At 37.2% G+C, this 23,721-nt stretch overlaps 1 protein-coding gene across 2 annotated transcripts in view; it reads right to left on the reverse strand.

The window, feature by feature from the left end:
* The window catches only part of LOC122577604, a 301,786-nt gene extending 280,857 nt beyond the window's left edge, over positions 1-20,929 (reverse strand). For both annotated transcript variants that reach the window (XM_043748990.1, XM_043748989.1), the window contains exons 1-2: positions 20,322-20,929; positions 11,076-11,247 (exon numbers count right to left, since the gene is read on the reverse strand). In XM_043748990.1, the coding sequence (XP_043604925.1) occupies positions 11,076-11,246 (171 nt within the window). In that variant the 5' untranslated portion in view covers position 11,247; positions 20,322-20,929. The remainder of the gene's footprint in view (positions 1-11,075; positions 11,248-20,321) is intronic.
* Between the last annotated feature and the right edge of the window lie 2,792 nt (positions 20,930-23,721).

A 23,721-nucleotide genomic window follows, 5' to 3' on the forward strand; every position in this document is an offset into this window, starting at 1 on the left:
TCGCCAGCAGAACGCAAGTGTATGTACGTCGATAATCGACAGGGAAATGCGATTTTGTTGTTAATTAAAAATAATCGAACGGTGTCCGTTTCAGTGATGGAACACTGATACTTACACGGATTGATTGTTTAACAATTTGAGAAATTTTCTTTCATTCGGAGAGAAATCAATGATATAAACGTCTAATTAAACGATTATAAAAACGTATTTGACAAAGCGATGAATAGGCTCCGTATTCGTATTACCGTAAGTAGAATAGATTGCTCGTAGTCAGACGTCACGTGCATAATTGAAAATACGATATTTCTAAAAGCGTTTAATCCTTCCTGTGACAAGTCATGGGCGTCTTATGATTATTTATTTTAATTTCTATGGAATTGGACACAATTCCTTTCTCTTTTTTATAAAATTCTGTAAAATTTTTCTTCTGTAGAATTCTTTTATTTTTTGCAAAAGGATTGTCTTATTTCTTATTTCCCTTATCACGAAGCGCAAGCTAGGAACGCCGTAAAATTAGCTGACAATAGTACGACTCGTCCAGCGAAATCAAAACCGTTCACCAGAGAATACTAATCCGCTATCACATATGCAAGCATCCTAGTAACACGTAGTCAGTATACACGATACACTTAGCCGACGGGAAGCCGTAACTGCTGCGTAGGCGGCCGATTTAACGACGAGTGAATAATTATGGGGCTTTACGGTCCGATACAGGAGAGGTTTGGTGAATGGAGAAACACTACTATGCTCGTAGTTATATTTATGAGCCCACGATGACGGCAATTTCGGTCATGGAACTAACGGCGAAACTGTTGCTAATCGAGTCGTGCCTCTTGATTCTTATTGCTTCTTCCATTCAAACAGCAACCTAGCCCTCTTATAAAAATCTTTAACGAACACTGTCACCACGATCTTTTGTCGTAAAGAGGAAAAGACTTCTTCCCTGGAGAACGATTATCGCGCAAATTCGTATGATGCGGCGGTCGACCGTCGTCGTTCGAAAGACAAAACTATTTCACGACGATCGTTTCATGGCGTCGCGCGAGAAGACGCGTGCCATGGGGCAATAACACCCATCAAAGAACGTTGCGATCGTTAATGTTCGGTGAAACACCCCCGGCCCTCGATTCACCGCGACACTCCGAGGGGATGAGTTACCCCGAAAGAGACACGATCCTCTGTCATTCCTGGCGACTTTATCGCTGTTCGCGCCATCATTCATCCTTCCTAGTGATAAAGGAAACTCGCGAGACTATAAAAATTTCGAACCTTGTTACGTCCAGATACTTTATAGAAAGAGTGTTTAGAAAAATGCTTATAGCAAAGTAAACGGATCTATAAATACACGTTACTTTTGAAATTAACAATTTCGTTTAAACTAAATGGAAAAGAATTTATATAGAAATCTTACGGGATAATATGGTACAAAGTAGATAATTACATATAACTGGAATTTCTAAGTAACTTGATGTTTAGCGTGGGGGAAAATACGATAACGCTAGGTTTTTAATACTAATCGATTATATTTAATTAACTCAATAATACTGAGAACAATTTAACCGAAGACAGTCTCCCTCTCGGCATGGAACGGCTTAAATTCTAACGTACGATTCTGTGTACCTCATCCCACAGTCAGGATTAAACAGAAAGTAGGAGCTAGATAAGTTCGTTTCTCGGGTGCGAGCATTTATAATTAAATGGCGTTGTTACTTATTACATTGAAGTTCGCGAAGACGCGGAACAGGGAAATTGTTAGGCTGTGGTTACTCGGATAATCTTCTTTATAATGTATGGCGGTAAATGAAGCGGCCATCTCTTCTTGCTATCTCTCTTTAGCAAAAAATACATTACCTTGGTAAAAATGATAAAAAGTTTTAAACAAAGGAAAACTTAAAAATATTCCTTGTTTTCATTGCGCAAAAAACTCGACCGATTGTCTATACAATTCGACTATCTACTTTTCAATCTACGGTCTACCATCGTAGAATGCGGCATCTTTTATACCTATACCTTCGATTCAACTTTCTTTAAATTATTCGTCGATCGTTCGCACCAAAAAAAATCCATCGGATTTCACTTAGCTCCGTTTATTAACCAAGTCGCATTTTATCATGAGAAGCAACATAAGTCGTGGCGTTGTCGGAAAAGTCGATATCGAAAGGCACGAAGGACAGGTGGCGCGCGGGGGTGGCGTGCGTCGCAAGGGTGTCGAACGCCCAGGTCTCGTGACAAATAGAAGCTTTGTGCCGCGACAATGGGGAGTTTATTTCCGGGCCGGCTGGGGCTACAATGTAGGCACTATACTGTAATTAAATTCCCAAACCCAAGGATTCGGAGGTTATAGAGGACCAAAAGGAGGAATAGAGAAAGGGGAAGAGAGAGAAAGACGGATAGTGAATTTTCGGCTAGTAGTAGAAAGGAGAGGAAGAAGGGAGGGGGAAAGCAGAACCTTAGCATATTGCATACTGACCGGTCCGCAACGGTTTGGGTTTCTCCTGGCAGACGCCATATTGTTTGCTCTATGTTCATTCCTTCCAATCTACCCACCTTCCCTTCCACATGCTCCGCGTAAACTCTAGCCAAGATGAAACGAATTCCACCTACGAATATCTTCGTCGACACGAGCATTGTGATCGAGAGATTAGTCCTATTAGGCTAGTGGTAGCTTCGTTTCCTTTGAATTTGACTCAAGGAGTGCTTCTACGTCGACTAGTGCTCGAAGAATACAATTTGGAGGATTCAATTTCGATGGATTTCCATTGTAAATTAACTAACTAAAGTAACTAACTTTGATAAATGCTAAATTTCAGAAATTTTATACGATCTATCTATTATTTCCCTTCGAAATAGAAATACTAACAGCGGCGTTAATAAAATTACGCCCGTCCTCTGGGAATATCACTTACCAGAAAACAAACACAGAGGTGATAACTAAGAATACTCTCTAAGACATAAAGACTCGATAGATCCTTGGGATTTGAAGAATATTGGACAACGAGTAAGGAACACGATGCTATGCTGGATGCCGTCTCGTCGAAAAAGGGGGACGAGTTTGTCATGTAATCTGTATTGGAAGTGCTAACTAAAGTATTAGGCGGTTCGATTTCCAAGCAAGGGAGAAATGTTTGGCAATAACGAAGAAAGAGGGTTCCGACTTCCGGAGGGAAGTTTGATCTGTCTGATCAACCTGGATGATCTATATTTTGAAAATTTATCATACCGAGCTGAATTCTATATTTCATATAGGCTAAAAAGTATTAAATAAGAAAGTTATATATGATTATTTATTAAAAGCTAATATTTGAATATGCATTTTCAAAATCGTTGTGTCATTGCAATGAAAGCAGCGTACATAACTGTGCATTGTAGTCATCAATCCGCGGAATAGATTCATTGTAACTGAATTGACTGTCGTAGATAAACGAAGCTATCGAATAGTACAAGATATTTCATATAGGCTAAAAAATATTAAATAAGAAAGTTATATATGATTATTTATTAAAAGCTAATATTTATATTAATGTGCATTTTTAAAATCGTTGTGTCATTGCAATGAAACCAGCGTACATAACTGTGCATTGTAGTCACCAATCCGCAGAATAGATTCGTTGTAACTGAATTGATCGTCGTAAATAAACGAAGTTATGGAATAGCCAGTACAGGAAGATAGATGAAAAAGAGAACCACAAAGCATCCCTCTAAGCGAACTGGAAATAATTATCTATTTAATATATAATAATTATTATATGATTATATATAATATGATAATTACGATAAGCACAAAGAGAGGACAGAAAAAACGTAACCACATACCATTCTCCAGTAACACAAAATCATACGCTACATAAGCTAAGTATAATTAGCTAAGCATAAGCTAGAGTAATTTCAAACAGCGACTTATAATCTCACTTCTGATTTAAAATTCGAAATAAGTACATCTTTCATATTCCACGATTCATTCAATTTTTCTCCATGAAGCAATGGAATAAATTCTTGTAATAAGTTAACTTCCACATTAAATCCTTTCACGATCGAGACACGGTCCTTCGCGGCAGCTTAACCATTACACCATACGAAAAGCACATCTTTCTCAGCGCTCCGTTTCCATCGGAGTTAATAACTTAATTGCGACGCACCAGGTCCCTGTTCCTTACCGGAGTTTCTTAAGGAGAACAACATCGCGGGGATCACGCGTCTCCACGAAACAGAGATAGCGTTTTAATGCAGGACAAACACTCCGTATGGATGTCTGCCGAACGTCGGGGATGAAGAGAGAAAGAGAAAGAGCTAGAGCAGGCAAACAGCGGAAAGATCGCAAGAATAAGAGAGCGAGAGGCAGAGAAGCGGACGAAACGTTCGTGCACGGCTTGTCAGGGCGGGGTTGGCTAAAATGAAAGTTGGAACCACGGCTTACCGCAGCAAATCCGGCTTGATTAAAACACCGTAGGAGGAACCCCTTACCCCTTTAACCCGTAGCCACCAGCTACGTCCTCATACTACCTTTCCTCGTTTATTTCGACCTTCTTCGGTCGCCAAGGAGCGCGCCAACGTATAATCTTAATGCAGTCTTATACGAAGCGGAACGAGCCTATATTTCATTATAACCCCGCAATCCTTCCGGAGCCCTTCGCGTGCAACCCTTTCCATTTCAACTATTATAAACGCGAGACCGACCGGGATTTCGCTTCGAGATATCGTTCCACGGAATAGGGGTCTCTCGTACTCTCCGCTACCGTCAAACCAGATAGAAAACCGGAGGGCGCTACGCTTTCGGATAGGAAAAGGAAAATGGAAGAGGGAGACCATGGGGGTGTAGGAATCGAAACGATGACATTGGCTAAAGTACCTCGCCGGAATGCTTTCCCTAATCTTTTCCCCATTATGTAGAAAAATTGCAATTGGCTCCGGGGGTTGACTAGCCGAAATTTTAACTCGTGATCAAGTTTGATAATGAAAATAGCTGCTAAATCAACAAACAAACGGGATCGAGGCGTGATAAGGATCGACGAAGAGATCTAGATCTAATAAATCTAAATTAGGAGAAACTCGACTAAATGATTAGAATTTGAGAACATTTTATTAAAATCTAAATTTATAAGTATCATCGTAATAAAATTATTGTTTAGGTTTATGCTTTATGAATATAGAGTATTTATTTTGTGTATTTGAATGTGCGAAGTGAAGCAACGAAATGTATGTATTAATTATTTTATTTCCTCGTGCTGAATCTAAAGTCGGTGACAATGGTTGGTGGTGTTACCGACCGACAAACGACCAGAGAACCGAGAGAAGTACCGTGAGTTTAAGCTCGAGGGGTAAAAAGGGGATGTATTTACGACGTTACAATACCCCGCGGGCTAATCCTCACCCGGAGCTGTGCCTAGGTCCGATCGACCCTTCTCCTTCCTCTAAACATCACAATTCCAGGATATGAACACAGAAATTTGAACGGGGTAGGATTTCTTTTCTTCTTGCTTCATTAATCTCAATATAATTTTCAAATAATTCAACAACGATGTGATAACAAGAACTTCGATGAATACACTTAAATATATTTCAAAAATGAATATATTAAAAAACTCAGTTTCATACACGTCTATGTCACAAATTTATGTTTCAAGGTGTAATGGAACTTAATAAAGACTTAATGAAGATATTATACTTCGAGTTAATAAGAAATTACTACTCGTTACACGAAACACTTCAAGATTCCTGATGCAACAACAAGAAAGTGCAAAATTTTATGAAGAGCCGCTCAAAAGGTAAATTGCTTGTTAACGATCTCTTCATAATACGAGCTTTAAAGCCCTTGTCTAACGGAACACCTTACCCGACCTGCCTTTCTTTCTCGAGGCCTAATTGACACGATTTTTATAAACTCCCCTCTGGTTACCGAGGGTTAAGCGTTCTTTTGTACTGCCGCTAACACTTTCAGCCTCAGACCCTTCTGCAAAAGTCCCTTTGTAGCTAAAGAGTGCGACGATGTTGGTGCACAATTATGATTTTCATCCCATGCAAAAATGTTCAAACACCAAGGAAGAAGCTTATGCTATGGCATAAACCACGACAATGATACGTGTATGACGTATGACATTATTTCGAGTCTCTAAGGGCTGGATGAATTCTATATGCTTCAACCCTCGAGTATTGGTTCAAAATATCTTCATAAAACGCGAGGAAAGCGTATGGAAAGTATACGTAAAATACATACGTAATCTTTCTCTTATGTGGCATTCTTTACGGGATTAATAATAAATAAAGAATTTTAAGTAGAATGAGATATTGAATATTCTGAATAAGAAGATAAACTAAACGCATTGAAATTAGTAAAATTAGTATTGAAAGCAGAGTGAATAAATTAAATTTATACAAATTATATATAATGCATATGTAAATGTTTCAAATGATTCAATATATAGGTACCTAGGAATGAAATGAATGATCAAAAGACCATTCGATTTATTTTAAGCCTATTCACCCCAAAGGGGTGTGTTTTAACGGTAACGTCCTTCCCTGTAGGTTTTATAGGTTACGAGAACTTCAAATTGAGAGTCACTGACGTAAATATAGGTTCAGGGGTGAAAACAGGGTGCGCATTCCAAAGCCTTGGATCTAGGTATCCTCGCGCATTCATTCATAAAAATTCACTCAACCGCGTGGTTACTCCCACCGAGAGAATTGGAGGGTTCGTTCCAACCCCGATCAGTATGACAGCTCGACAAAGTTAAAGGGTACTGTGCCTCGTCTTTTTAACTCTCCTTCAGAGCAAGTGATTGCTAATGCCATCTTAACCATGTGTATAGAAATATTCATGTCAATTCTTTTCTATTACAATTCTTTTAAAAAGCGTCAGGCCTCGAGTGAACGTGTTTCGAAAAAAAGAGCATTTCCTAAATCAGTCATCAGTTATCAGTATCAATGCGATTGACAAAATGCATTTTGTTGTATTACGTTTCAAAGTAAAATTTATCAATGAAGCCAGAAGAATAATATCTTTTAATTAGCTTAAAGTTATAGCAAGGTTAAGATTAAAAATTATATTTCAAGTAGTAGAATTATAAATCACGTTAATTTATAGCGTCAATAACACCGAGTATTCTGTATATTGAAATAAGGACATTACAAAAATTCTTGGAAGAATATTACCCCCAGACTGTAATCGTTCTCCTTTAAAAAGAATGACTGCTCATAATCGTAATCATAACCATAACGATCCCAACATTTCAGACGGGGCAGATTTCGCCATTAATATTCCAGCAGCGTACAGATAATTACCCGAAGGTTCGCGCCTCACGATGTTAATAAAGAAATCACCAGTAATATTGAGATGTCAGTCGCCCTTTATTTTTCCCACTGTCGTCGTCGTGTCGCGTGGAGGATATGAAAACAGAGAAATCGTGCCTTAACTCTCATGATAATAGTTCCAGTGCATTAGAGTCGGTTTAGGTAACTTTGAAACGATGTTTACTTCTAGGGAAGCCTAAAATATGATTCCTGAAATTGATTCTTACGCGTTTACGGTTCTACATTGGAATACCAAAACATTATTGATATAATTCCGTACGTCTTCAGGTGACAGAAAAGATGTTGCACATGTTTGTACAAACTATTTTTACCCACCTTGTGATAAAAATAATTATAAAGATGTAATTTACTGATTGCTGATTAACTTAAAAACGTTATCGACAGATGAATGTAGAAATATTGTTTGAAAATATACCTCTCAATGTTTCATATATTTTTGTAACTTGTGCTGATCACATGTGAAAATAATTATATTATTTATTTATTAAACGGCTATCATTATTATAATTTATTTGATAAATCTGTATTCAGAAGTCACAAGTAGCCAAACCCCTCATGGAAGATAGCGGCACCACTGGCGCCCTCTATAGTCGTTTTCTTCAGATTCGAGACGACGCTTCATTTTTATTGATTTTTTAAAATCTGTTCATTTCAATTCTTTTTTTTACAGGAAACAGTTTGTTAAATAAATAGCATCTGAAAAGTATATTACTGCAAACTCTAGGACTTTAATATTTCATCACTGAACATGATTACATAATGATCCTAAATAATGTAGCACTTAAAACTTAAAAAGTTCCATCTTAAAAGCTTTACACTACTTATTACGAAGTAATAGAATAATTACTTTCAGGTCAAAAGCAAATAAGGAATTTTTCGCTGTCGATTCGATCTTACATTGACTTTATCTTATTCACGGTCCCATGAAACCCCTTGGCCTCCTTCCGTTATGCGCGCCGTTGGCTAAATAGCTAACTTCGCACAACTATCTCAATAGATTATGATTATTGTGGAGGAAAGCTCTGATTTATGCAATTATCATAAATTCAGTTCCGCCTACCACCTTGCGTATGCTCAAGACGCTCCAACTATAGTCCCATTCATAGGATTTCAATAGCAAATTATTTCCTCGTAAAGTATGTGCATTCGCTTGCATGAAAGATTATTCAGAAAATTTAAATAAACGCAACATCTATGAAATGTCTTTTTATCCTACTGAGAGTATTATCATGGCAAAAATATATATTTCTATAATTTTAAAAACCTAAAAACTTTTTTTATTATATAAAAAACATTAAAAGTTGGAATTTGTGAACAATATGACGATTAAGAACTTTTAACTGTTCATTATCCCGTTTTATAAATATTATATAGAGTGTATTGAGAAGAAAGAACTGTGTAAGCCTTGCGTGATTTTATATGTGTAAGTTTTCATTAAAAATTTATTGAAATATTACTATGACATGCAAACATATTATTAATGTATTTATGGATAAGTTTAAAACATGAAAATATTTTATATTTTTATGTATAATAACATTTTTCAAATCGAACATTAATCGATAATTTAAGGCGCTTATCATCTGGTTTAAATCAACACTTGCGCAAATAAGTTACAATTTGTCGATAACAGTTTGTCCCACTCAGTAATCTACCTTACCGATAGATGTGACCTTGACTTTGTCGGTACGAACCACCACTAAAGATGCATCTGCTGAAACCATCCCTAGATGAGGTATCCGTCTATGAGCTATCGTTGATAACAATGTACCCATAGTACTGTCGGTAATAATTTCTCCCAAATTATTAAAATACTTAATAAAAACTTCTTCTTTCGTTTATTGTACTTATTCAATTGAATCTGAAAATACGTAAAACGTGTATGTTCTTTTCAGCATAGTAAAATTATTTGATTATCGACCGAGTATCTGATCAGAGAGTGTCTGACTATAGCGACATTTACTACTGACTGATAATATTCTACTCTGTACCTTCCATGAGATACATTGATATAAATACAATTGCATGTATTAATGAACAGTCAATATTGTACAATAACTTTTCATAGTAATGGAAGTAATCAAAGAATAAGCCCAATAAAAATATTTAACTTCTCCAATGATACTGTTTCGAAATAAAAATTATTACTATTTTAGAAGGTTGATTTCTTGGAGTAACATTAGCACAAGTGGCTTTTAACAGAGCGACCTATCACATCGTCGAATTTAAGCATCGAACGTACGAACCATTTTATACGGTTAGAGGAAATTCCTTTCCTCTCCAATTACGCGGTTCAAACTTTGGAAACTTCGTCGACGAATCTCGGTGGGAAAAGGTTTGAAACTCCTCGAGAAACTTTAAAAATCGTTATTTTGCAGAGAAGCCGAAGCCTCCCCTACCGAGTTACGTGAATCCCTCCTTCATGACTCCCTGCCGGATAAAATGGAACGAAAAAGAAACAAAAGAGTAATCATACAGCTGCAAGGAAAACTTTTTCGATCAGCCAAAATAGATATTCTCCTACGTATTTAGAGTTATGTAAAATAATTTCCTACTTTGGCATACAAGTTTCAAGCCCTATTTGCCTCAGGATAAAGAAAGTAAACTTATTGTAATTTAATAATTGAAAAATTCGTTATAAACATTAAACAACTGTTCGATACTCAATACCGCAACATTGTAGATATATTTTACAGCTTAAATTATTTATACCGAAATAAAATTATTTAAAAAACGTTCTATATTTCTATAATTATGATATATTATATAGTGAAAATAAGATAAAAAATTATCTACTTCGTTGTTGCGGATTCGAGCTTACGTAGACATTTATACGAGCAATAATAAAGTGCCGAATGATCGATAAAAAACCTCCATGATAAAATAAAACGTCAGCGCTTTACGCGGTTACAAGAGTTCCACTTTACGTTTCTTGTCAATTCCATTTTTTCTGCGAACAAAAGTTATTTAATCTCCTCGTTCATTCTACTAGCGAACGCAACATTATAGATAATTAAAAATTAACTCGTAGCACTGAGGAACGAATCACATGAAATGTCATCTTATTCAATTTGGCAGCTTTGAATATTTAATTTTATTAAATTATTGGTATTATGGTAAGATGGGCTGAAATATTATTATAATAAGACTCTCATCATTAGACACTATTCGCAAAAGAAGAAACAGAAATACACTTCACATTTCTTGGAAAAGAGATAAAAGTTCAACTTTAAGAAATTATGTGAAATGTCACACTTTTAATTAGAAATAATTTGGAAGGAGTTAGTGGAAAACTAACTTCGTGTTAAACAGCTAATTTTATACTTGTTACGACCAATCAGAAAAATTTCAGAAGTAACTTCAGACGAAGATGTTCGTGTCTTTGTCATTAAACTTATAAACTTCATTACTTATACTTTTACGAAACGATTATGGCACAAATGATTTGTAGAATTTTAATTACAAGTTTCACAAAGAAGAACGCTTACACCTCGTGAAAACGTTCTCAGCGTCAGAAAGGCTATGAAAATGATCTGCTATTTCTTAGTACTTAAATAGTGGAAGTAATTAATTTTATATTTAATTATGTTTCAGAGCCTTGTTAAAAGGCGTTGTGAATTTTTAACATAGGTTCAATTTTAATTTCACGATTCTTCAAAGGATTGTTAACGCGACGTAAAGACAAGATAGAAGAAAGTAATTGGTCTTTATGTTCCTGTAAATTGAATGACAACAAAAGATTTTTGATAACTTATTCATGCTTCACTTACCTTTTTCGGCGAGGGATGCAGCACAGTTACCGGGACCTGTCGGGGGGTTGGAATGAGTGGCGTTTGGGTTGACTCCTTCACAGAATATAACGGCAATTTTGTCTCTCTGTTGCTTGGCAGCTCTAGTAAGTGCTGTATAGAATGGTTTTGCCTCGTCTTCTTTGACGCCATTCTATCACAAAAAAAACAAACTATTAACGTCGCTATTAGTACTCGATATTTAATACAACGTTAAGTGGTAGCTATCTGATGAATTAGTAAACAGCACATCAATTGCTAATAACACAATTATGGTATGAATTATTTGTTATATTAATTGCATAACGAAATTTATGGTTGGTTTCAATAATGAATAATGAAGAGACGTCGAAGAGTATTCGTTACGATTCCTGTGAATCTGCTCGATAATAAATTTCAATGTTTATTATTTGTATTAAAAAATTTCCGGCTATATGATTAATCCACATCGTGCAGCGTGTGTATAAGTACGAATAAAATTTCCAACATATTCTACGTAACGTTTTCATTATGCAGAACGATATAGGCATATATTATAAACCTTATGATTATCGAGGATATCCAAATCTCGACGTAACGGTGTGCGTAGATCCCTTTTTCCAGCAGCGTCGTGAAACTGGATATCGGATAAAACTTTCGCATTTAACTTTTCCGTCCTGTAGGGGAAACGGCCAACAAAGCTCATCACCGGAAACTTTTCCGAGACAAAGAGGAACGAACGGGAGCCAAGCGAGATAGAAGATGACGCGCGCCGCGACGCTGACCACGATATAAACCTACACTCCACATCACCGTCTCTGTACCAACGTTTACACCCGTGATCGTGTCCCAACTATCCGTATACAGATGTCTGCATTCTTTGTTATTATAATTTTCAAACGTAAATGTTGGACCAGCAGAATGAATATTAAACTTCTGCGAGTAGTCGTATCAAATTTAAATCTTTCATCACTACATAGAACAAAGAAAGCGGATAAAAAATATGGCAATTACTAGGTATAAGATAGTAATAGTGACAAAACAAACGAAAGAAGCGGAACCCCTTGTAATTTGTAAGGAAAACAATAAAGATATTATCTATCTACCGCTACATAGAACAATACACATTATCCCTGTTGCTTCTCTCCTCTCATATAATGAATGACGTGACAGAATTAAGTAAAGAACATTTATAAAACAAGATCATATTAGAAAGTAATATAAAATTCCAAATTAAAGTAACAACAAAAAACAAATCCTTTTCTCTGTCTTTAAAAATCATTCTATACACTTATCCGGGACGACTGAATAATCTGAACAAATGTATTCACGGACAAAAGGTAAAAAATTTTTGTTGCAGAACTTGAAACTTATTTTCCAGCAGACGCTCTTAAGTCACTTTAGCGAACGACTTACTTTTGTCATCATCGTAAGCAGTTTTCAAATTACAAACACTCAAAGAAAAGAATATAGCTTCCTCGTTGCGCGAAGCGTGGAACGCTGGCAAAAAGTAATGCCTTTAAATGGCTCAAACTGAAATGACATCGCGACGAGCGTGTGCATGTGCGTTTAAAGTTGACTGCACGTGCTGGTGGAGAATCGCTTGGTGCGCACAACGGTGGGGCAACTCACCCCCGAAGCCGCCGCGAAAGTTTGTTCTCTTGTGTGTTTACGCACGCGCCAGATCGTGCACACACGTTCGACCAAGTACACTTATAGCAATGCACGATGTCGGCGAGCAATACGACCGTGACCTTACCGACTGAACTGCAATCGAAAAACTGGAGGGAGTGTTGAAAGCAATTAGATTCATTACGATTATCTATTATCTGGATTCGATGCAAACTCGAAAATAACAGTATTCGTGTCTGTTACAGAACAATTTAGAACGTGCTGCTGTGATATTTTCTATTAAACTGCTGTAGAATTAAATTTAAAATAACCTTATCTTTTATATTTCATGTCATGTTAAATACTTTGATGTGGATAACAATTCATTGTTGTTAAAAAGATGTGTTATTAATTTTGCTTAGAAATAATTCAGTAGAGAAACAAAATCCTTATTCTACCATAATCCATTCTACCATTGTCCGCAGTGTTTGTACGGAGTGTCACATACATCCTACCGCAGTAAATAAGGATAACTCTCATGAGACGTTTAACTAATATGAAGCGACTATATTATCGTTCGAAAAAATACATTCAGCATCCTATAATGATTTCATGCGTAACACTATAGTTTTTTATATAGGTCGATACCAAAAAGCGCATACAAAATGGAATATGAAGTTACTTCAATTAATAGATTACAATGATTACTTCACGAACTAAAATAATTTTGACTCCAGTATACATTTTAATTCAATTACCTGGAAGCCAATATATTATATACATATAGCAAACAAAATGTCTATCTATACACTTTGTACAGTGCGGAAATGAAATAGGTATTGATTCTTGTAATTTCAATACTGATATTTCGAAGCAAAGTATACGTGATCATTTTTGTGCGAGAAAGTTCGCGTTTTCTTATTGCAAAAAGTTCAAACTTAGCAGCTGCACAAATAATTAATTCGATAACTTCTCTAGCGATGTTTAGATACATTGTATGTAGTTATTGCGACAAATTACTTAAATGTAAAAGCTGCAGATCCATTTTAACTACAGCCCAACTTTTGTATACTACTAACAGAAAAAGGACATAACAATATTCTCAACAATTCTTTATCAGATCAAGCGATAATACAAGAACTTTCAATTGTACAACTTTAGAAACATTATAGTACCGCTTCATTTCAGAGACCGCTCTGTTTATTAGATTTATGAAGATATAATTTTAATTACAAAAATAAAGCCTTTGAGAACAGTTAATTAAAAACAGTAACGAATGTCTTAGGATATGGCAAGATAAAATACATCATGAAATTCTAACTAATCTTGAGAAGATCATACGAAACAAATATTCTTCGTATCTTTTCACCAAATGTATATTATCAATGACATAAATATACCATTAATTTCTTTTCATTTTTCAAGCGCTTTACACAGTATGAATATTGTAGTATTTAGATGAAAATTAATTTAAACATTCATATACCAGTAAACTGAGTTTTCAATTTAGTTTAATATTAAAATAAAAATATAGATATCAAATATACCAAATTTTATTTAAAATATATGTTTTTATACGTAAATTTAGTGAAGAAACGAACGTAATATACACACATATTTCTATGAGTATTTTAATAAAAGTATCTTTATGACTAAATGCCTGGATAAAATAATTAAAACATTTTAATATTGCAAAATATTTTGCGCCGGTATTTTTTATATTACTCATTGCCAGCCCTTTAAAAATAACATTTATGTCCTACAGTTCACCAATTCGGATTTAATTGTTCCCTTTCACTTGCTACGTTCTATTATATAACATTATGTCAAATGTTTCATGATGTTAACCTAATATTAAAACTGTTTCTCATTAAAAATAATAAGTATAAATCAATATCATATTTTTGAAAGTTTAGACACCTGTCACATATTTATTACATAAAAATACACATAAAAATATTACATAAAAATGTAAAGCTAAGTAAATTTACTACAAACTACATAGCGAAATAAATTTTGAGCGGAACGGCAAGAACCCCATCCCCTTAGCCGTTCTTCTCTATTTCCTTTCGATCAATCTACAGTAGACGTATGTATACTGTATGTTACTATTAAACTTCTTTGAAGTTTGCTTAAATTGAAATACCAGAATTAAAGAAAAGATTATTGATTTCAACAAACACATTTAATTCGCATGTCTACCACGTGTGACTTTAAAGCGATATCAACGTTATATTCCTTACTGTTTTATTTTTTGCTAATAATCGATATGACTTGATTATATGTATAATGCAACAACTTGTATACAGCACCCATTTTATTTTATTTTCGGCAAATAATTTCGTTACGTCGTTCTTCTGTTTCAAAATGATGTAATAATATGTAACATAAAACTACACGTATTTTATAAATAATAAAATTAATATCAACATCAGTTATTCCCTCTTTCGCATACATATATATATACATATTTCGCATACATAGATCATATATATATATATATGTAACAAATTGAAGAAATTCATACAGATTTACTATTTGACGTATCAAACGATTTTCTAAATTTTTCTGAAAATCGATAAATAATATAGGTCATAGGAAATTAATGATGCCGTAGATACCAGTTGAAAAGCTATACAATTGCTTCGAAATTACGTGAAAGTGAAGTATTTTACAATATTGGCTAAAGCGTTAACGATTCAATTCGAATAACTTGTATCTCTTGCCACGATAGTGTGCTCTTTCCGCTTTCATTCTTCGCAATTGCAATATAACAGATAAACGATTGTGCACAGGCTATTAATCCGAATTTTTGTTTGATTGATGTGTTGGACGTATGAATTTAAATGATAGAGCTAGCATTGCCATATTAACAATTTACAAATCACCTAATAAAATAAGATTAGGATCACATCAATATTTTACTTTTCGTTTATAAATTCATAATACGTACATAGATAAATCTTGTAATAATTTTCTCAACGCGATAAAATCTTTCCTGTATTCTCAATTAAATAATCGTTATTCGCACCTGTTTGAATAATCATTAAACAAGTATATATGTATATTGGTTACTATTACATAATTATATTCATATCATAATTCACGACACGGATTCCATATAGAAAAGATTCGTCGAACGTTTATTACATACGATTGAGATAACAATTAAATGAACGTGATCGTATCGATATTAGATGACACAGCGATAGAAACGAGGGAAGAAAGCGCCGAACGCTAGAAGAGAAATGAAAAGAAAAAAGGAGAAAAAGAAGAGGAAGAAGTAGAAGAAGAAGAAGAAGAAGAGGGAGGTGGCGGAAGGTACGTATTTCAGTCATCCGGCCAACTTTTGCAAGTTTAATGCCCGAGCGCTCGAGTAATTTAACACGACGAAATTAACTTTTCAGTTTTACCAAAGTTTCCTGGCAACTTAACCACGTTTCCGCGTCTCTTTCCAGCATATCGCGCGTTCTCGCTTCTTCTGGCTTCTTCTTCGCCCACTCTCCCGGTACCAACACGAACACCTAAGACCAACTTTTAAAGCGCTCACCGTGGTAACAACTGCGTGGCTTAGCGCGAGCTCTACTCAACTATAATTCCACCCTTAAGACTCCAAGTTTACGACGTAAACTTCCTCCTTACCGTCGGCGTCGGGCCACGCTGATGCCGATACTTCGATTTTGGCAACGAGAAAAACAGAGGTGGTCGGCGGGAAAGAAATAGAACTATGGCAACGGTGGACCGAACCGATATCGGAGATTTGTGCGCGAAAACAATTGGATCACTCCGCAAAGAAAATTCTCGGCAGCGTGGCAGTTATCAGAGACCTTCCGAAACGCGTATCTAAAAATCCACGCTTTTTTGTTGGATAATACCGTGATCGAAGATGATAAGCATGTTGCAGTATTTTGCTACAGCGAGATTGTGTATTCTGAATCCGGAAACTTTCTTGAAAAGCAGAACGTATTTTTTCCGTATGAAAGCTTTACAGAAATGTAATTCGGATATTCTCAATATAAAATTTATTTTTTCCTTGTTTCTAAGAAAGGACATTTATAATCGTTCTTTCTAACCCTTTAATATTTAGATATTTGATTTGCAAATGTATAACGCAAATATTCAGCAAAGAATTAATATAATTTTTATTCATATAAAATTCTAATTTCGAAATTTTTTAAATTTTACCTCGTGGAAAAATTAACTGAGGAAAAGGAAATGCTTGTGCGCAGCTTTGCTTGGCTATTATACTCGCACGATTGGTTATCTGTTACTTCCCATTCATCTGTCCCGGCATCCGCAACTTCTCAACGATTTCAAGCCTTTTCGCCAAGAGTCAGCACGAAAACTACCGAACGGATACCGAGACTTGAAATATTGTATCCATTGCTCATTCTAAAACGCCAGTCTTTCCGGTAAACAAAGCTTTTAATGATTGAGTGCACATTCGACGCTTTCGCGTTTAAAATTGAACAAATGAGCGTGCCGTTCACCGTTATGACATTGAATACATTCAAAAGTTTCGAAACTGAATCTCTTTAAAATATCGATTTTATACGTAAATATTGAAGCGTGCCAAAATCACTTAAATTTGCGGTTGATCTCGTAAGAAAACATATCGATCAAATGACATGGTTTCAAGTTTCGTCACTATTATTTATTCGCTGAATTTTTGGTAAACGCGTCCTCGATATAAGAGTTTGGAAGAAGTCGAGGCATCAAATAAGTTTTACTATATACGAACTTTGACACAGGTCAGCAATTTCTTATCCAATTTTTATTTAGTATCAAAGTTACAGAAAAGCTATTCGCTACGAAGTTACGAATGGTATAAAATTATGTTTGGAAAACTTTTGCTTCGTTCTTTTTAAAAGATTTATATTTAGTATGTTACTCTTATGAAACAATGTACTGCTTTAAGAAATACTTGACTGTTCGTTTAAAACATTGTCAATTGGAATATATTTCTTTCAAAAATAATAGACTAAAAAATTCGTCATTAACGGTACCATTTTTAGGATATAATAAATTAAACAATTATGTTAGATGTAATAGATACATTGTAGCTGTAGATTGTTTTCTACAATGTTTGTTGTAAAAATATGTAGAAGCGTTGAAATTCACTCGTTTCAGTCAGTCAAAGTGCGTTTCACTCGTTGGTAAATGAAACAAAGTAAACAGAAGAAAATTATAACGTTAAAAATTACATTCGTACTTTATTCGCAAGAATGAAAAAAGTATCAGACGTCAAAAATAAAAATTGTAACAAAAGTAATGGACGTTTCATTAGCTATAAAGATAAGTTTCATTTATCCCCATTAACATTTAAAATTGATACTTAATGAACGAAATGTAAGGAGGAAATAAAAATGATCCAAATATCTTTTTCTGACATGTTGCCAAATTTAATTACACGACCACTATAAACTCGAGCCATAGTTGATGTTAAGAACAATTGCGAAAAGGAGAAGACTTATTACTTCCTTTATCCTTAGAGAAATACCCCCAAACTACTTCCTTAAAAACATTATCTTCTGATAGATGTACTCTAGCATATTTAAATAAACTTAATGAGTTCCTCCACTGCGGCGTTGCCCATTGTTAATCTTAAAAGTATGGCACATTTACTCTTTTGGAGCATCGAAGAAAGAATACATCGCGGAAGGATACAAAGCAATAGGGCTTACTCTCTTAGACAATATTCACGCGTATGAAAAAAGAAGTAACAACTACGAAATATCGGATTAACCCTAGCTCCGATCTTGTGAGGCGAAGCAAGGAAACAACAGGAAATCCTGGACTACGGCGATGTCGTTGACGACGACGTCAACCTCGACGATGAGACGCACGCGCGTGGAATTGGAGTTGAAAGGCCTTGGACCACGCTCCGGAGGATTCCAAAAGCTCCCGGCCAACAGCCACTTGGTGGAATTCGAAGCACAATGCCAACAACGCGGAATTACACCGCGGAACCGTAATGATAGCGGCTTAATTAGTACCTCTCTACTTTTTCATGCATCGGACTGTCATCCCAGGTGCTACTAAACGGGGACAGGATATCATATAACGCGTTTAAGATACAGAAAACTCAGAGTTTCCATTGTTTCTCTCGATGGTACGTAACTCGCTCGATAAGAGTGTTTATTCGAATAATCGAATAATTGTTTCGGGGATAATACGTGAACGTATCGCACTAGTGTAGCTAAATTATTATTTAATGCGAAGTAAGGTAAGCGTAAAGATTGAAAGAACTTCTTATGTACAGTATTTGTTTTCATCACAGTTGGAATACCAGCGTGTCAGACTTTAGAGAAGACATTTTGTACTGAATAACCACTGTTTTATGTTCATTCATAATGAATAAAAGAGGATAGTGAACATTTTATACGTATGGCTTCCCCAATTTTGTTAAATTGAAAACATGATGTTTTATGCCCATAGAAGTATGCGAGTTCTTTTTCAGAAAAATTACTGAGCGTAATTCGCGCCGGTTTTTTCCTCAAAATCATTTTGGCTCGTATACAAGGAACGCTTTGTATTCTTCCGGTATGACATAGATTTTTAACAATTACCAGACTGGTACAATATTTCGTATAATCCCGAGAACACGACGTCAAGTTTAATGCCCGATATCTCGTGCTTCAGTTCATTCTTTTCGAAATCCGCTGGTTCAGATTTTCCGTTACCAGTCCGTTTCCAACAAATCGGTAGTTTTCGAAGCATAGGTTCAACGCAAATAAGAAATTACATCCAAATGAAATGTATACAACCCAAAGCGAAACATTTACGAACTAAATAAAATAATAATAAAACCGGAATAAAAAGATAAGTTAATACCGTGCATATAATTTTATAAAAATATCAACGAATTTTTCGCACAGAATAGAATATAAAATTTTAGTAACGGAAAATTATTAAATTGAAAACATGTATATGATTTTATTACATTTTATAGTTATATTTACCCGCCACAATACACTTAAACTAATGAAATTTAAAAGTCGGCTACGCAAATACAATCGCACATACACGTATGATAACGCGCAAGAAACAATTGCTCCGGTGTGTAAGCACAAAGTTCCCCGATTCTCGATCAAATCCGCGCTGCTACAGGAGCGCAAAACTTTTCGACGCTCATGAAACTTTCGAACGTGCGATCAGCATGTATTGGTAAGTTTATAGTGGAAGGGGTGAGCTCACAGAGGATTAATCTCACATTGAGTCTGCGCGCACAGAATCCCGATAATCAAAAGCGTTGATACTCTCACAACAAGCAACGTTATATAGTGCCTAGTAAATGATCAGCTGACCTATTCCATCCCCGGAGAGAAGAGAAACGCAGTATCGCCAGGATACTCGCGACGAATTACGCAGATTAGAGAACGATTTTTCTCTTTTTATCTACCAATACGAAAGTCTACCAGTCTGCGGCAATAGATCACAGTCGAACCGATAAACGATCGTGAAATCATTTAACAAACGAATCTGCATAGACAGCTTCGAATTAGCGCGCAAAAGTTCAAATAGTTCTTTACAGTTCAAGCGAGGAACTATATTTCCAAAACGAGTCGAATGTTTTATGCTTAAATAAATAGTTACACCTGTTTAATCACAGTCACGCGCAATAATAACTATACATACGTGATTTATTTGTTGAAAACTAAGCCTCACGATCCAGTAATCCTGACCAGTCTGAAACACTTTTGAATCATGATATCAGCGTGTCCATCGTTGGTCAGTCGAATTCAGCACGAACACCAACGTAAACAAACGGTTCATGATGCCACCGTACGATTCACGAATGAACATAGCAAAAAAACAGAAATGTCCTCGTTTCACGTTTCTTTATTATCTTGTGTCACATGTTTCCTTAAGTTACGCACATGGTCCTGCTTGGAGAAAAAAAATCGGCCTGATAAGAAGCCTGATCGTGGTGACCACATCTCGTGTTCTGTACCACTTTGCTCATCCCACTGTCACCGTAACACGCGGCACGTTTATCGCTGGCACGCGTCCGGCGTTACCGACGGAGTAAACTCGTTACTAGGTTAGAATTCGGTGAAAAGGGATCCCCGTGAGCGCACGCTACTAGAAAGCGGTCTCGCTTCTCCCCTCCCTCGATACAGGCTTTCCCCCCTCTTTCTCCTCGCATCGCTCGTAGTTTCCAGGATCTCGGGAAAACTTTGCTGGAAAGCGGCAGGCGGCACGAGCCGAGTGGGGGTTGACAGATACGTACACCCCATCCAGAGTTTGAGTAGGGGAAACAGTTCTCCCTCTCCAGCCCCCTTTGTCTCTGTGTGTAAGCATGAACGCGGTAAATAAAAAAGTTTCAAGTCACTCGCGAATTCGTCGGCCAGCAATGCGCAGGAACCAAGATGGCGCATTACTTCGCAAAAGTTTCTTGGAACACCTACGAATTCCCGAACAGCGATCACCGGCAAAAGAAAAGGTATTTACTCTTGAGCAACTTAGCCGCGCAACAAAAAACATGATTACGCGCTTATGGTTTAGCTCTGATACTCAATTCGACGCTTTGTAAACCGTCTGCGAAACGAGTTATCAACAACTATGCGGAAACGAAACGGTAATCAGTAGTATAGGATCGAATATGATCAGACAGGTCTGTACTCTATACTAGGAGAGCAGGACGATTTAGAACGCGTAAGGAACGCGTCGAGCTATTTCAACTCGCACCCAAAATTCTTCGAATTAAAAAGGAACTTGTCCTACTGTTTTTACAAGATGTTACATTTACGTTTTCTGTTACGTGCAGGGCAGTTAATATTATATAAAAAATCTTTTATCTGCTGCGATATCTAATTTTACTATGAAATTATACTCGTATTCGCTTTCATAAGACTTAGCGACACGAGTTTCCTCTAACTTTTCGCATGTAGAATAAAAGCCACGCGAACGTGAGTTACACGTGGCAAACATAGAGAAGAGCGCGGCATCGTTTGAGTGGTACAGAGAGCGCGACGACCATTCAACGCGAGGAAGCGTCGAAGCGGATCGTTTTAGGCAGCAGGGACGGTGGACCCCTGAAATTTAGAAAGTGCATACTCTCGATACATGCGATGATTCCCTTCTCATCGTCGGAGGCTGTCTATTTGCGGAGGTAGTCGTACCTGGTTGCTTGCCGCCTGCCCTCGTGGGAGCCAGCTAAGGGAAATCAATATCTCACTAGAGGTAGAGAATATGAGAAAGAGAGAGATGAAGTGGCGGGAGTAGGAGTTGGCGAAGGAAAAGCAGGAGAAAGAGAAGACAGAGAGAAGATGTAGGTGGAGGTGGAGAAGTAGGAAGGGTATAAGAGGTGGAAGAAAATAGGAAGTAGGAAGGAGAAGAAGGACGCAGTTTGCGCTCCGACGACCTCGCTCGCTCGTGGTCTTCCGCGGTCGTAGTGCCACGCGTGAACTCGAGTACCGCGGTAGCAGCACGCGTAACTCGTGCAACAATCTCCCACTACTATATTCTATAGTACGCTATTACGCTGTTATTACCGGCAGCGCTCGGTCGGTCACACACGCCAGCACGGGCCAGTCCGTTCCGTCGGTAGCGCGTGCCGCGTGTGTTCTTTCGCGCTACGACAACCACCATCACACCGCGCACGCTACCTGGACAAACACGTTACCCCGCGTGTGTTACCGCGTACGCAGCCAACTCGTTCCAATCCTATCGGCCGCTTAGCGGGAACTGGAGACGAAAACCTTGCCCGCACCGCGTTGCCGTCCTCGCTCCAAACTCACTCTCATTCTCCATCCCCTTTGCTCTCTCACCCCCTGAATCGCGGTCTCGCTCTTGTCCTCTTTCTACGTTCGGCTCTCTCGCTCGCGCCGCGTTCTCACACTCCGCGCGCTTCTCAGCGAAACTTTCCCGGCGTCGGGACACGCTGCCGCTGCCACCACCACCATCACTACCACCACCGCCACCGCCAACGGTACCAACACCATCGCTTTTCTACCACCACCGCCACCCACCGCGCCGTTACCTTCGTCTTTTCGACATTTACCAACACCGACAACGAGATTCTCTACACATCTATAACGTTTCACCACCACCAGATTCGTCCCCCCTTTCATTCCGATTCTCCCCGGTTGGACACCGACGTTTCTCTTTCCTTCGTATATCCTACGTTTCCTTCTCTGGTTCTCTTTCAAGTTTCACACAACTTTTCCAACCACCCCACCAGAGGCACAGACAACGTCGACGCTGTCGCGACGATATACGCTATATCCAGCGCACGCGGATCTTTTCTATCTTTATTCCCTTTCGCTTGCTAACTTGCCGGTTCGCTCGTTCGCTTCCTGTCCTGGGAATGCGCGTTACAGTCTAAAGTACGCTTTCACGAATGTTCGCTAACGCTACAACACCTCATCTCTCTCTCCTGCGGCTCTCGCCTCCGGCTCCTTTCTCTTTTTCTCTGCCTTTCTCTGTTCGTGCATAAATGGACCGAACTTCGTGGAAAGCGGCTAAACCTCGTGTTAAGCACCGATTCAAAAACTCGACGACGAGGCAGCTTAATATTCGTGTCTGCACTTTTTATGTGAACACTTAAAAATCATTTCGCAATTTCTTTGATTGCGAACCGCTGGTACACGTTGTCGACATGTATGACCGGTATAATTCCCTGAATTCATAATGTTGCCACCTTGTAAAGCGAGCAATATAGATTTTGCTCTCAGGCAGTAGGTCGCGTTGAATCAAACATTAGTACAACTATGTATGACAGTGATTTATCAGACGCGCAAGTACATCAGTAAGACGTTTGATGAACGTAAATTTTTCACGCATGCTGCAAAATTAACGCGTTCACGAATATAGACTAGTTCGTATTATGGACGTTAATGTGATATTATAGACACGTAATACGGTGGTCGTAAACGTATTACCATATCGTATAATGAACGAAATGCAATCAAATGAAAACTGACGCGAAACGCGAAAACCTTTCTCCGCAACCTATTAAAACTTCGTACAGGAAACTAATCGATTTGAATTAAACTTAATGCTCCTGAGTATCTCTTCCTGTTAGCCATGAAAC

Source organism: Bombus pyrosoma, linkage group LG2 (genome assembly GCF_014825855.1).
Source record: "Bombus pyrosoma isolate SC7728 linkage group LG2, ASM1482585v1, whole genome shotgun sequence".
Lineage (NCBI taxonomy): Eukaryota > Metazoa > Arthropoda > Insecta > Hymenoptera > Apidae > Bombus > Bombus pyrosoma.